At 37.1% G+C, this 16198-nt stretch overlaps 1 protein-coding gene across 6 annotated transcripts in view; it reads left to right on the top strand.

The window, feature by feature from the left end:
* The window catches only part of FASTKD1 (FAST kinase domains 1), a 69516-nt gene that overhangs the window by 34356 nt on the left and 18962 nt on the right, over positions 1-16198 (top strand). For 3 of the 6 annotated variants that reach the window (XM_023189687.1, XM_023189689.1, XM_023189684.1), the window contains 6 exons: positions 3554-3682; positions 5594-5722; positions 6705-6818; positions 11996-12134; positions 12777-12891; positions 13550-14838. In XM_023189687.1, coding sequence (XP_023045455.1) covers positions 3554-3682; positions 5594-5722; positions 6705-6818; positions 11996-12134; positions 12777-12891; positions 13550-13645 — 722 coding nt within the window. In that variant the 3' untranslated portion in view covers positions 13646-14838. Of the gene's footprint in view, positions 1-3553; positions 3683-5593; positions 5723-6704; positions 6819-11995; positions 12135-12776; positions 12892-13549; positions 14839-16198 lie in introns of those variants that run through there. The other 3 variants (XM_023189685.1, XM_023189686.1, XM_023189688.1) reach the window with 2 other exon arrangements.

The raw sequence follows: 16198 nt of genomic DNA, 5'->3' as shown, positions 1-16198 counted from the left end.
TTTACAGTATTTGCTTATCTGTTTGTTTCTCTGACTCTCTTATTTTTTTCTGAGCTATTTCAAAGTTGTAGGCATTGTGACCCTCCACCCCTAATTACTTTAGCATACATCTCCTAAGAATAATGACATTCTTCTATACCACCGCAATACTGTTGACACACTAAGAAACTTAATCATAATTCCCTAATAACTAATACACAGTTCATGTTTCAGTCTCCCTAAGTGTTCCCAAAATACATTTTAGAGTAGTTGTTTTGGACCCAGTATTCAATCATTGTGTTTGGTTGTTATCTCTTCAGTCTCTTATAGTCTAGAATTTTGTTTCCCTTTTTTCTTTTCTTGGCATTGACTTGGTTTTTTGTTTTTTTCTTAACTTTTTGCTATCCAGGTTTTCAAATATACAGAAAAATTGAACAATATAACAAACATCTGTATAATAAACTGTAGACCCACAATTGTGATTGAATATTGATTAACATTTGCCACATTTGCTCTGTGTATATGCACAAGTATGTATGCATATGATGAACCTTCCAGTTGTCAGCTCTATGTACTTCAGGTTATAAGGACATTCTCCTATGTAACTACAACAATACTGGTATCATTACTATTACTAAAGAAAATGAACAAGTACCATCTACTACCTAGTCTGTAATCAAATTTTCCCAATAGTCACCAAATTATCTTGTATAACTTTTTTCTTTTTTTGAGACAGAGTTTTGCTTTTGTTACCCAGGCTGGAGTGCAATGGCGTGATCTCGGCTCACTGCAACTTCCGCCTCCTGGGTTCAAGCAATTCTCCTGCCACAGCCTCCTGAGTAGCTGGGATTACAGGCATGCTCCACCACACATGGCGAATTTTGTATTTTTAGTAGAGACGGGGTTTCTCCATGTTGGTCAGGCTGGTCTGGAACTCCCGACTTCAGGTGATCCACCCACCTCAGCCTCCCAAAGTGCTGGGATTATTGACGTGAGCCACAGTGCCTGACTATATATTTTTTTGAACAACCAACATTGAGTAGTTACGTATTTTCCTCCATCTTTTTTGCTTGATATTTATTTCTATAAAATGACTGGCCATTTATTATAAATTGTGCCACCCAAGTGCTGGGATTACAGGCATGAGCCACCACACCTGGCCAGAAAAGTCTTTTGATAGTATTTCAGTACTAGAAAAAAGTAGAATAGAAATAGTCCTTCCTGCTGTTAGCCTTAGCAGAAGCAATATGTGAGGATAGCAGAGACAGGAAATTACTTTTTCTTTTTCCTTTTCATTTTTATTTTGGGTCTGAGTTGTGTTTGGAATAGTTTGACCTTAAAGGAGTAGAGCTTTATGAGACTTTTCTTCTCAGACTCACACTATGTACTTGTCAGTATGATATAGAAGCTTTAGAGGAGAAATGCTCAGTAGCCATTCCTTTTCACTCAACACTTTCCATGTACGTACTGTCAGGTATTCTTCTAGGCACTGGAGATACAGGAGAGAGTAAAAACAGATAAACTACCATCATGGAGTTTACTTTCTGGTAGGGGGAGATTGACATAAACAATAAACAAGCCTCTAAGGTCAGATGGTGATAAGTACCTTCAAGAACATTAGAGCAGGGTAAGTGTATAGGCTGGAGCATCATGCTAAGTGTGAGATGGAGTAAATTTTGGATAAGGGATTCAGGGACTGCCTCTCTGAGATGTCATTTAACCATGGATTAAATGAAGTAAGGGAGTGATCCATGTCAGTAGATAGGGAAGAGAGTCCCAGGACGAAAGAAAGGGAAGTGGAAAGGGCCCTCAGGTGAGAGCATGTTTGTTTTTTTCCAGGAACAGTGAATTCAGTGTGGCAGGAGTGGATGAGAGAGACCAAGTTGGTAGGAGATAAGTTTGGAGAGACAGCCAGAGACTGGTTTCCTCAGATCTTTTTGTTCTGCCTGGAGAGTAAAAATTACCCAGTTATCTACCAAGCAACAGATACTGAGAGCTTCCATATCCAGCATACCATGTTAGGCTCTACATTAGGGATTTATATAGACTTTTAGACCTCTGGTGAAGCTGGTGTGAAACAAGTATGAATATATTAATTGTGTCTGCATCATGCTAATGGACTTTGCTACATTTTTGTGGGATCTGTGGGCCAGATAGCATCTAACCATGTCTGATACTACTGTGTCACAGCCTACAACATGAGGCTGGGATATGTATATGTATATATATATGTATATGTATATGTATACGTATACGTGTATATGAATGTGTTTCATGTGTGGCGTACATTTATACCCCTTTTTAGTAACACAACTATATGTAGAAAGATGAGCCTTTAAATTGAGAGTATATTCTCCTGGTTGTTCAGTCATGTGTCAACAACCAGAAGGAAATAAAGGTACGTCTCTTCCCATATTCTCCAAATAATCTTAGAAATTAGAAATTTTTGTTGCTAAAGAGTATAAGGGAAGAAAGATTGAGAAGTACAGCTTTGAGTTTTTAAAACTTAATCAGAGAAAGTTTAAAAAATTCCTAGGGAACTTTATAAGTAAAATTTTAAATAGCTAATGGAGTAATAATTTTCATTGTTTTGAGTAAAGACAAATTTTGACAGATTAGTTTTGCTGGTGGAGATCATCACTGTTATGACCTGGTCTTGCTTTATTAAATAAACTCAGTAAAAAATTGAAAAGGAAAGATTTAATATTGTCTATTCTGTCCTTAGTAAGAATATTGATGCCAATCAGGCATTTTAGGTGGCCCTTTCCCTCACATTAGAAATGTCTCTTGGATGAGGCAAATTAGGTAAATAGTTGAAGCCTGATACTGTGGGACATCTGCCATGCTGCTGGGTGACAACTAAAGGAGGAGGTGCTAGGCAAGACCTAAGCCTCAAACATGTGTACACTCTGCTTGGAGATCTGAGATCCCCAGAGAGCAGCATAGTATAATAATCCAGGCTCCAGAGCTGGACATTCTGGGCTAAATCCTACTCTCCGCTTGCCAACTCTGTGATCTTGGGCAAGTCATTTAACCTCTCTGTGCTTCCTAACGCTTCTTTATAAAACAGAGATAATTGTTTCTACTGATATAAGATATAAATGAGTTAGTATATCCAAAGTGTTTAGAATGGTATGTAACATATTCTGAACACTATTGTATTATTATCACCAATACCGGGATCACTTCTTTTTATATGCAGCACTGTCCTTTTGTTTTGGATTCTTTTTCCAAGGCTATTTTAAAAACTTCTTACTAAAGTGTAATAACAAATGTTCATATAACTTTAGTATAATAGTATTAATTTATTCAAATTGAATCACCCAGGGAATCAGTACTGAGGGTAAGACACAGAGTATTATCACAGTACCCTTCTCCTCTTGTCCCCTTTTCCTACTTGGTCCCCACCCAAAGGTAACCACTTACATTATCCTGTCTTGTAACAGTATAGATTAGTTTTGTCAAGGCTGTGTATCATTTTTTTTTTTTTAAACCTAGCTTTGCCTGAATAAATTATAAATTTATATATAAGTGAGGCAGCTATACCTTTAAAAAAATCTTAATTTCCTTTTAGGTATATTGGATCCTCTTATGTTAGTGTGTCTTGGTTTCTCTTTGGCCACACTTCAATATTTTCCAGAAGATCTGCTAAAGTCAATTTTTAACATCGAATTCTTAGCTAGATTGGATTCTCAACTTGAAAGTATGTATCTACGTTTTAATTTATTTGTCTGTTGTACTTTATATCCAAGTCTCAGGTCTACCTATACTGAAGAATTTTAATGTTAATAACTTTTTTCTGTTTCTAATAGTATTCATGCTTATTGTAGAAATTTGGAAAACACAGGAATAAAATAGAAAATAAAAAATTACTCATCTTACTAACAAGTAAAACTACCACTTTTAATGTTTTGGGGTATTTCTTTTCTGTCTTTCTCCTTTTCTTGTGTGAATGTTTATGTATTTGTGTTTTTTTGTTTTGTTTTGAGACAGGGTCTCACTCTGTTGCCCAGGCTGGAGTGCAGTGGTGCAGTTATAGCTCACTGAAGCCTTGGACTTCAGGATCAAGTGATCCTCCCACCTCAGCCTTCCGAGTAGCTGGGACCACAGGCGTGTGTCACCATGCCCAGCTAATTTTTTTTTTTTTTTTTAATAGCTGGGATCTCACTTTATTGCCCAGGCTGGTGTCAAACTCTTGAGCTCAAGTGATTCTCCCTCCTTGGCCTCCCAGATGTGTGAACCCCCACACCCAGCCTGTATTTAATTTTAATTTGTTAAATTTTTTATTTTTGTATTTTGAGACAGAGTTTTGCTATGTTGCCCAGGCTGGTCTCTTAACTCCTGGCCTCAAGCAATCCTCTTGCCTCGGCCTCCCAAAGTGTCGGGATTACAGGCATGAGCCACTGTACCCAGCCCCTGTATGAATTTTATTTTATTTTACATTTCTTACTTTCTTTTTCTTTTTCTTTTTTTTTTTTTTTTTGAGATGGAGTCTTGCTGTGTTTCTCAGGCTGGAGTGCAGTGGCTCAAACTTAGCTCACGGCAACCTCTGCCTTCCCATTTCAAGTGATTGATTCTCCTGCTTCAGCCTCTTGAGTAGCTGGGATTATAAGTAGGTGCCACTATGCCTGGCTAATTTTTCTATTTGCAGTAGAGACGAGGTTTCACCATGTTGGCCAGGTTGGTGTTGAACTCCTGACCTCAAGTGATCTGTCCACTTTGGCCTCACAAAGTGGTGGGATTACAGGTATGAGCCCCCATGCCTGGCCCCTATATGAATTTTAAAACAAAATTTGGATTATTTATATGTTCACTTTTGTATGCTGCCTTTTTCCATCTAACTATATTTTGAGCAATTTTCCATGTTATTAAATATTTTTTATGTCTTTTTTTATTGGCTACATAATGTCCCATTATATGGATATAATAAAATTTGTCATCTTATAGATTGTTTCCAATTCCTCATCATTGTAAGTAATGAATTGTTTTACATGAATCATTGTTTCCTTAGGATAAAATCCTAAGTATGGAATATTAGGTGAATGAAAATTCTTGGGAGTATTTTTTTTTTTTTTTTTTGAGATGGAGTTTTGCGCTTGTTGCCTAGGCTGGAGTGCAATGGCATGATCTCGGCTACCCGAAACCTCCACCTTCTGGATTCAAGCAATTCTCCTGCCTTGGCCTCCTGAGTAGCTGGGATTACAGGCATGCGCCACCATGCCCGGCTAATTTTGTATTTTTAGTAGAGATGGGGTTTCTCCATGTTGGTCAGGCTGGTCTTGAACTCCTGAACTCAGGTGATCCACCCACCTCAGCCTCTCAAAGTGTTGGGATTACAGGTGTGAGCCACCGCGCCCTGCCAGGAGTATTTTTCAAATGTACTTTTAACATTCATGATTAATGAGAACAGTGTAGGAGTTGGTCCTAATCATGTCACTGAATGTAATAATTTAAAAATATAAAGCATACATTTGTAAATTAGAAATGTAAACAGTTCTAAATACTGTTAGAATAAAAGCATCTAGTAATAGTGGGGATAAATGAATGTGAAAAAAATGGGTTGTCTTTCCTAGGTCTCAGCTCTCAAAATTCATTAGTGTTTTATTAATTTCAGTTTTATCTTCATCTCTAAGTGCAAGAGTCCAGTTTCATCTTATGGAGTTAAATAGATCAATCTGCTTGGAATGCCCTGAGTTTCAGATTCCATGGTTTCATGACCGCTTCTGTCAACAATATAATAAAGGTTTGAGTTTTCTTTTAGTCAGATAGCAAAGTTTAATTCTAAAGTAAATTATTCTATAGTACATTGTTAATCTTGTTATACTTAAACATGACATGAGCCTTCCCAAGAGTGCCATGACCTGTTTAATATTTTATATGCGATATTGTAGATGAAACATTATAAGAATTTCTTTTTTTTTTTTTTTTTTTTTTTGAGACGGAGTCTCACTCTGTCACCCGGGCTGGAGTGCAGTGGCCGGATCTCAGCTCACTGCAAGCTCCGCCTCCCGGGTTTACGCCATTCTCCTGCCTCAGCCTCCAGAGTAGCTGGGACTACAGGTGCCCGCCACCTCGCCTGGCTAGTTTTTTGTATTTTTTTAGTAGAGACGGGGTTTCACCGTGTTAGCCAGGATGGTCTCGATCTCCTGACCTCGTGATCCGCCCGTCTTGGCCTCCCAAAGTGCTGGGATTACAGGCTTGAGCCACCGCGCCCGGCAAGAATTTCTTAATATTTGGGACATAACCCTCTTTCAGTTGAGAGCAAAGAATTTGTATTGAATTTAGTGTCATTACATAAGAGATTACATTGAAGCTCTTATTGGAAATATTAATCTTTATTTTTCAATTTGTAGAATTGGAATGATTTTCATTAAATAACTGATTAAGGCTGGGTGCGGTAGCTCATGCCTGTAACCCCAGCACTTTGGGAGGTTGAAAGGCTGGCAGATCAACTGAGGTCAGGAGTTCGAGACCAGCCTGACCAACAACATGGAGAAACCCCGTCTCTACTAAAAATACAAAATTAGCTGGGCGTGGGGGTGCACACTTGTAATCCCAGCTACCCGGGAGGCTGAGGCAGGAGAATCGCTTAAACTGGGGAGATGGAGGTTGCAGTGAGCCGAGATCGTGCCATTGCATTCCACCCTGGGCAACAAGAGCGAAAACTCCATCTCAAAAAAAAAAAAAAAAAGATTAAGTAGACTAATTATTTATATTTTATAAAGGTATTGGCGGCATGAGTGGAGCACAACAGCAGATTTATAAAATGTTAACAGAGGTACTAGGAGGAATCAATTGTGTAAAAGCCTCGGTTCTTACGCCTTATTACCACACAGTAGGTAAGTTATTGGTAGGTTATTAGTTACTTTCAGAAAATCAAACTAATATAAATAGAATCATCAGTTGGAATTTTTAAAAGTTTTTTGATTTTTTTTCAAGTTGTTATTATTAAAATTTCCAAACAGAGGTAGAAAGAACAATAGAATAAATCCTCAAGTTTGCATGGCTCATTGTTGATAACCAGGAGCATTTTCTGTTCTTTAGGAAAAAAAAAAAAAAGTTAGGGTCAGTCCTCCACCAATTCTAAATAAAACCCAGATTCAGATTCACTGAACGTTTCTGTATCTTCAAAAGATTCTGTCCTCTCCATTCGGTGTGTGAAAACAAGGGAAATGACTCTTTAATCTCTGTTTCATTGTTTTAAGTTCATCTGAAAAACTAAGTTGGATTATCAGCCTGAATGAAGATTTCCAAAGATACTGTGCATGATGTTAACTTGATTAACCTTGTTTCTCAACTGGTCTAGTTGTAGAATGCATTCTAATTGAATTGTGGATTACATAAAGCTAGTGGACTAGCTTATGTTGATGGCAATATAAATTTTTCAAAGATATTGCTATATTCAAATGGTGATCTTAAATGAAAAAGATAAAATTTTAAGATAATTAACATAAACTTTCTAAATTTAGGTTTAGAAAACCTCTGCATATATACAGGATATTTAAAAGGATTATAAACTGGTATAAACTAACAGCGTAAATGGTAGCCAAAAATCAAATACTATTTAAACTATATTGTTAATAATAATAACAAAGTTGGTAATCCCATTGTATTCTATTTTTCAGACATCTTAATATTGTATTTTTTTTTTTTCATGTTGTCCTTTTTAAGAGACAGTGACATGTAGGGTCTAGAAACAAAGGAGGACAGATAGTGAAGGATCTTGTCTAATCATATCTTAGAACTAGAGAAGACTAGGATTGCATGGATTTCAATCCTTGAGCAAGTTCTTCCGAACCTTGTTAGCTTCTTCATCAGTGAAATGGGGATAATAATGCCTACTTGATAGGATTAACTGAGATATTACATGTGAAGCATTTAACACTATCCTTAGAACATAGTAAGTGCTCAATACATTTATTTTTACTTTAATTTTTTTATAGAGACAGGGTCTCACTATGTTGCCCAGGCTGGTCTCAAACTCCTGGGCTCAAGCGATCCTCCTGCCTCAGCTCAGCCTCCCAGAGTGTTGGGATTACAGGTGTGAGCCACTGTGCCCAGCCCAGTAAATCTTACTTGGGAAAAAAAAAAAAAAAAAAGGATGTTTAGTCTGAAAAATAGAAGTCTTATGGGGACCATAATCTTTTAAAATGTTTGAAGGATTGTTAAGTAGAGAACTAGGTATTTCTATCTCAAAGATGAACAAAATGGTAAAAATGAGAGAAAGCTGATTTAACTTGGTATAAGGAGAATTATTGGCTGCTTTCTGAAGAAGTAATATTGAGGCAGAGGCTGAATATTCAGATGATAGATGTGTGTGATTTTTATACTGGGCAGGAAGGTGAACTAGATAATCATTAATACTCTCATCTTGTGTTACAAAACACAAGTTTCCTTTGATTTTATATTAATCAGGATTGAGTTGGGTATGAGTGACAAAAATCCATAAATTGGCTGGGCACAGTGGCTCATGCTCATACACATAGTCTCTGCACTTTGGGAGGCTGAGGTGGAAGGACGGCTTGAGCTCAGGAGTTTGAGACCAGCCTGGGCAATATATTGAAACCCTATCTCTAAATAAATAAATACATACATAAACAAAATAAATAACAGGCATGGTGGTATGCCCCTCTAGTCCCATTGCTCAGGAGTTTGAGACCAGCCTGGGCAATACAGTGAGACCCTGTCTCTAAATAAATAAATAAATAATTAGCAGGCATAGTGGCATGCCCCTGTAGTCCCATTAGGAGGCTGAGGTGGGAGGATCTCTTGAACCCAGGAATTGGAGTCTACAGTGAGTTATAGTCACTCTACTGCACTCTAGCCTGAGTGACAGAGCAAGACTGTGTCTCTAAAACAAAAACAAAACAAAACAAGAAACAAACATTGAAGCTGGGCATGGTAGTGCAAGCCTGTAATCCTAGCTACTTTGAAAGACAGAGGTAGGAGGATCACTTGAGCCCAGAAGTTTGATACCAGCCTGGGCAATATAGTGAGATGCCATCTCTTTTTAAAATTGTTCTTTTTTTCTTCAGAACAATATGAATATAACCCCATCTCCTAAAAAAATTACACAAGACATGCTTAGCATAGAAAAACTAGAAAAGGAAGATAACAAAAAAGAAAAATTACCCATGATATAGCCACTGTTTGCTTTTGGTGTCTGTTTTCCTAACTTAAAGAAGAAAAAGACAAAAATTGTTTTCTTCTGTAGTGTTTGTGTTTTAGTCCTTTTCTGCTGTTACAACAAAATACCTGAGACTGGTTAATTTATAAACAACAGAAATTCTGGAGGCTAGGAATTCCAAGCTTGAGATACCAACAGGTTTGGTATCTAGTGAGGACCTGGCCTCTGCTTCCAAGATGGTTCTTTCAATGCTGTGTCCTCCCATGGCAGAAGGTATAGGAAGGCAAAGGATGCTCATTTATAGGGTCACTAATCTCATTAATGAGGGCTCTGCCTTCATGACTTAATCATCTCCTAAAGGTGCTGCCTCTTTTTTTTTTTTTTGAAAAAGGGTCTTGTTCTGTCACCCAGGTTGGAGTGCAGTGCAGGAGTGCAGTGGCATGATCACAGTGCATTGCATCCTCTGCTTCCAGAGCTCAAGTGATTCTCCCACCTCAGCCTCCTGAGTAGCTGGGTCTACAGGCACACACCACGACACCAGGCTAATTTTTGTATTTTTTTGTAGAGATGGGGTTTCACCATGTTGCACAGGCTGGTCTTAAACTCCTGAGCTCAAGCAGTCCTCCTGCCTCTGCCTCCCAAAATGCTAGGATAACAGGTGTGAGATACCACGCCTGGCCTAAGGTCCCACTATTATTTTTAACACATTGATGATTATGTTTCAACATATGAATTTTGGGGGACACATTCAGTTCATAGAAGTTTATACCTTTATATGTTGTGAATATTTTTCTATGCCAACAGATATGCTTTTACAACATCTTTTTTAGTTACTGCATATTTCGTTGAGTATGCTATGATTTGATCGATCTGTAAGATTTTTTTGCTGGTATGTCCATCTGTCAAACAATGCTGCAATTTCAAATAACAACAATTACAGATATATCTTTATATATTGCTTATTATGTGTTAGACACTGTTTTAAGTACTTTATAAGTACTTGTGTGTGTCTATGCATATAGTAAAATTATATCCCTATGAAGTATGTAAATTATTTACAGATGAGGAGACTGAAGCCCACAAACATTATTGATTGCCCAAGGTTATATACCTGGCAAATGACAGAGCCAGGATTTGAGCTTGGCATTCTGGCTCTAGAATTCATTCTCAAGCTATGTATTTCATGTTTCATAATTAACTTAAAGATGGTTCAGTGCCTTAGTTTTTCACCAGAGTTCCATCTGATTCTTTTCAAATCACAGACATCATTTCAGGATGTATATCTAAAAGATAAGAATGACTTTTAAAACATAACAATATCATCTTTATCATCCTATAACCATTAATAATAATTTAATATTTTTTAAGAAATGTAGAGCAGTATGTGAAATTTAACATAAGTAGAGAGATATGGGAAATTTTAGATAAAATTTAACATTTTATCAAAATGTTAGATTTGGTGTACTATAATGAACTCAGTGATGAAAGACTGAAGATAGTGAAATCTATTCCTCATACGTCTCATGCACTCCACCCCTATACCTTTGCTTTTCCTGTTTTAAGTGTCTTTTATGTTTATTTTACAGTTTATTTGTTCAAATTGGGATCTTAACATTCCACTTCGTTGGTTTGCAGTTTTTGGTTCAACCTTTCCTTTCCTACTTCTCCTTTTTTTAACTTAAAATTTAATTGAGAATAAGTTTTTTTTCCCACATTTCAAACTTTTCTAATTGCAACTCTGTGATAACATTTAATATGCCATCTAACAGTTTTTAATGTTTTTACTGTAAACCTGGGTTTGCTGTAAACCATTAGTGATATCTAGAGACTTGATTAGATTTTAGGGTTTTTTTAAGGTTTTTCTTTTTGGCCAAAAACTTCGTAAGTGGTTTGTACTTCTTATTTCTTCCTATCAGGAGGCACACAAGGCTGGTTTCTTTTTCTTTTTCTTTCTTTTCTTTTTTTTGGGGGGAGACAGAGTCTGGCTCTGTTGCCCAGGCTGAGGTGCAGTGGCATAAGCACGGCTCACTGCAGCCTTGACATCCTAGGTTCAAGGGATCCTCCCACCTCAGCCTCCTCAGTCTGACCAGCTGCCACTACACCTGGCTTATCTTTTAAATTTTTTGTAGAGACTGGGTTTTGCCATGTTACCCAGGCTGGTCTGGAACTCCTGAGCTCAAGCACTCTGCCTGCCTCGGCCTCCCAAAATGCTGGGATTACAGGTGTGAGCCACTGTGCCTGGCCTGGTTGTCTTTTATATATTAAGACTCATTAGTGGGTTTGTATGTTGTCAGCTGATTCATTCAACAGAAAGTTCCCCTGTCAGCTTTTCACCTGCTGATTTTAGCAGTTATTAATGATCACTCATTGCCTAAATCCATCATTCAGAGGGGTGGTAAAGTAGCGATATTCTACATCTATCATGCCTTCTACATTTATTAGCTGTAATTTGTCTAAAAAGGACTTTCCCATATCAACTCTTTAGTTACCCTTATGTACAATTCATGTAGGAAAGACAGGATAAATGCTTGAATCTTTTTCTTTATTAATTTTCAGATGAGTTGGTTTAGCTTCCTCCAAATGTAAGCAAGTGCCTTAAAGAGATTAAAACTCTTTAATGTGATTTGGCCTAGCCCAGTGCTAAATGTATCCTGGTACTTAATACTGTTTTGTAATTCTTCTGGTTGATTTTTTTATTGATTGATTCCCAAAGAGAGGTGCCATTGGACCAGATCTTATAAAAATTACTTGGATAATTTGAGAGGTTCATCATTCTTTTGTGAGTGTGTTTGTGTACAAATATATGCATATATATTTCAAATATGTCTTAAAACTTTTATCTGTAAGACTTTACCTAATTCATACTGCCAATTTCTATGCTTCCTTAAGATTTTGAGTGTATCTTGGATAAAAGAAAAAAACCTCTTCCATATGGAAGCCATAATATAGCATTGGGACAGCTACCAGAAATGCCCTGGGAATCAAATACTGAAATAGTTGGATCAAGGCTGCCACCAGGGGCTGAAAGGTAATTTGTCCCTTAGTTTTAGATTGTATTAATATCTAAATGTTAAATTTGGAGTACTATACTGAAGTCAATGATCAAAGATTGAAGGTAGTGGAATCTGTTCCTTGTATGTCATGCATTCCACCTTTGTAACTTTGCTTTTTCTGTCCCTTCTGCTTTAATGTTCTGCTTTCTTCTGTCCAAAGCCTAGCAATCTCCCTAATTAAAGTACTAAAAGAATTGTCCTCAACTAGAAGTAAAATAGTATCTTCTTTTGTGCTCCCATACCTCTCTACTTTTCTCATAGCACTTAGCCACTTCCTACACTGCATTACAGTAACTTACTATGCATCATGTGTTCTCTGTTAGACTATAAGCTATGTCACTTCATCTTTGTACCCCTCACAGTGGCTTATGTATAGTAGGCATGTGTAAATATATATTGGACAAAAAAAATGGATGAAAGCAGACAGATATTTACAATTATTTTGTGTAACTAAATAGGTTTGTCATTAATTACTAATTTCTTAGTAGAAACATAACTGGATATACTCATTTATATTCATTGGCTTTTGTTAGTTTATAAAGATGCAGTCTTGTTTCTGAAAAGCTTGTAATTATTCAGTTTCTTATTTTGAAGTAAATATTTTTTATCTTATGTAGGATTGCTTTGGAATTTTTGGATTCAAAATCATTTTGTAGAAATATCCCTCACATGAAAGGAAAATCTGCTATGAAAAAACGACATTTGGAAATTCTGGGGTATCGTGTAATTCAGGTATGAAATATTCATGTAATTCAGCCTCTAAAAAGTCCAGAGACACTAGCTGTACATGTGCTTCCTTTTCATGTGAAAGTTCCAGAATTACCTTTTAAAATATGTTTTGTAAAATGTATCCCTCAAACAGGCCAGGTGCAATAGCTCATCCCTGTGGCTACTTGGGTGGCTGAGGTGGGAAGATTGCTTGATCTTAGGAGATTGAGGCTGCAGTGAGCCGTGATTGTCCCACTGCACTCCAGCCTGGGTGACAGAGCAAGACCCTGTCTCATAAAAATAAATAAAAGTTGCCATTTATTTTATTGTCTTTAGAATATCTATATCTTATGATTTCTATATCTTATAAAAGAGAGAGGCACTGTAGAGATGGATAGAGTTATCAGAGGAAACAACTAGTGTATGAATATAGAAGACTATGTAGGAAAAAATGTCCATCATTGGCATTGTAGGAAAAGGAGGATGAAAGGAGCAGAAAAAAGTCTTCTATGCAATGTCAGAAGGACCCACTTGACTTCCAATAAGGGTTCACAGGCTATCCTTACATAAACTAATTTCGTAGGATTCCTACAGCTTTGATCAGTAGTGCTTATATGTCTTCCTCAATGTTTTTTGTTGTTGCTTTAAAACTTTCATTCAAACTACATTATTTATTTTACAGATTTCTCAGTTCGAATGGAACTCTATGGCACTGTCAACAAAGGATGCTCGGATGGACTACCTGAGAGAACGTATATTTGGAGAAGTCAAGTCATGACTGTAGGTTTTATTTAAAATGAATGTTACCATTTGTCACATTTGGACTTATTTTAATTAAGTGGCCTGTCTCAATAAAAAAAATAATAGGTACAAATGTCCTAAGGTGGGAACATACCTGGCATGTTTCAGAATAACGAAGGATCCAGTGTGGCTGGAGCAGAACAAGTGGGGAGTGGGATGGGAGTATATAAGAGAAAAGGTAAGAGATAACAAAGTCAAATACAACCTCTTGGCTACTCTGAGTGAGATGAGAAGCCATTGGAGGGTTTCAAGCAAGGAATGGTATGAACTCACATTTTAACTGCATTACTTTGGCTACCTTGTTGAGATAAGAAAAGACTATGATGAGGCAAATGTGTAAGAAAGAAAACTCTCTATGAGGTCATTGCAGTAATCCAGGCAAGAATGGATGGTGACTTGGAGAGCGTGGTAGCAGTGGAGGTAATGAGAAGTAGTCAGATTTTTTGGATATATTTTGAAGGTAAAGGCAACAGAATTTGCTTGCTGATTGGATATAAGGTATGAGAGAAATAGGAGTCAAGGATAAATCTAAGTTTTTGTCCTAAGCAACTCAGAGGATGTCATTAGCATTAACTAAGATGGGGGAGTCTACAGGAGGAGCAAGATGGGGGGCATGTCAGTGAGGGTTGATCACAAGTTTGCTTTAGATATGTTGAGTTTGTGATGTCTTTTAAATGAGATTAGAGAAGAGTGTGAATGGAGGAGAGGTCTGAGGACTGAGTTTTCAGGTGCTCCAACATTAAAAGATTAAGAGGAAGAGGAGGAATTAGGAAAGGAGACTGAGCAGGGATGGCCAATGAGGTAGGAGGAAGGAAGGTAGTAATACTTCTAGAAGCCAAGTGGATAAAGCATTTCAAGGAGGAGGTGAGTAGTTGTATCAGATGCTGCTGAAAGGTCAGGAAAGATGAGAAATGGGAAATGGTTATTAAATTTAGCAATATGAAAATCATTCGTACTTTGAAAATAGTTGTTTTGAAGTGGCGCATGTGAAAGCCTGACTGGTTCAAGAGAAAATGAGAGGAGATACGTTTTCTCCTAAATGGAAGCAAAGAAATGGGGTAGTAGCTGAGTGGACCAATCTTGACCTGGTGTAATCCTACACATGTTGAGGGAATAATGGCTTTTCCTTGTCTTACAACACATTGATTGAATAAAATGGTTACTAAGGGCCTACTATGTGATATAAATCCCCAACCCTTCTCTAAGAGTGATGTTTTGTGCTCAGCAGGCCACAGCCTAACTACCCTCACTTAGGCCACCTGGTGGTGGTGGAGGTAATTGACCATCTGAAACGTGGCTATCTTCTGACTCCATGACTCTCTCAATTCACACTATCAAAATAAGTTGGTAGCTGGAGCGCCTTCTATCATAAGCATAGCTTTAAAATATGTGTTTTGCATGTAATTTGCTTCACTGATATTTGGCTTAGGCTTAGTTGAAGTACATGTTTAAAATATCCAATTACTGCATGATTTGAACTCTAATACTGAATGATTTTGTGGAATATTAACTTCACAAAACGTTTTATGAAGAACAAAATCAGAATAGTAAGTGAAAGATGTCTCATTATCTCTTCCTCTTTCTGAATTTCCTCATACTCATATTAGTGGAAATGCTAAATTCAGAGTGTTTAATTTCTATGAAATGTGTTCTATTTCTCAAGCAAGTGATAACAAGAACTAAACCCTTGAATAGGTTAAAATATTTGACTATGCAATTTTAGAATAAAATGATTAGGCTTATGAGGGTTATAAAGGGTTTCCTTTGGATATAAATAATTAAAAATTTAGTCATTATATACTTGAGGTACATGGAAATCTTGATTGAATAACCCTGGTATACTTTCACTAGTTGTTACACATGATCTAATTTTTTACCTGTCACATCTACTCTCTCTAGGCCAGCAGTCCCCAACCTTTTTGGCCTCAGGGACCATTTTTGCAGAAGACAGTTTTTCCACGGACAGCAGTTGGGGGATGGTATGGTTTCAGGATGAAACTGTTCCACCTCAGATCATCAGGCATTAGTTAGATTCTCATAAGGAGCATGCAACTTAGTTCCCTTGCATGTACAGTTCACAATAGGGTTCGTCACTCTTTGAGAATCTAACGTAGCTGCTGATCTGACTGGAGGTGGAGCTCAAGTGGTAATGCTCACTCGCCTGCCCACCGCTCGCCTCTTGCTGTGTGGCCCATTTGGGGACCCTTGCTCTAGGCTATCTGATTCAAATGGTTTTCTTTATATAGATACTCTTATATTTTTGATTGATGATTTTTCTATCTGTATAACTTAGATTGTTATAAACAAAAGCATTTTTTCATTGAGATATAATTCCCATACTATAAAATTCACCCTTTAAAAGTGTATAATTCAGTGGTTTTTAGTATATTTGTGCAACTGTCACCCATATCTGATTCCAGAACATCATCATCCTCAAACCCTGCAAGAAGCATTATTTTAAAACTTAATTTTACATCTACTTAGACTGGCATTCTCTCTCCAAAAGTAACCTCAATCCTGATTTTATAGT

This window comes from Piliocolobus tephrosceles, chromosome 11 (assembly GCF_002776525.5).
Source record: "Piliocolobus tephrosceles isolate RC106 chromosome 11, ASM277652v3, whole genome shotgun sequence".
Classification (NCBI taxonomy): Eukaryota; Metazoa; Chordata; class Mammalia; order Primates; family Cercopithecidae; genus Piliocolobus; species Piliocolobus tephrosceles.
This window is presented reverse-complemented; position numbering and strand designations above follow the sequence as displayed.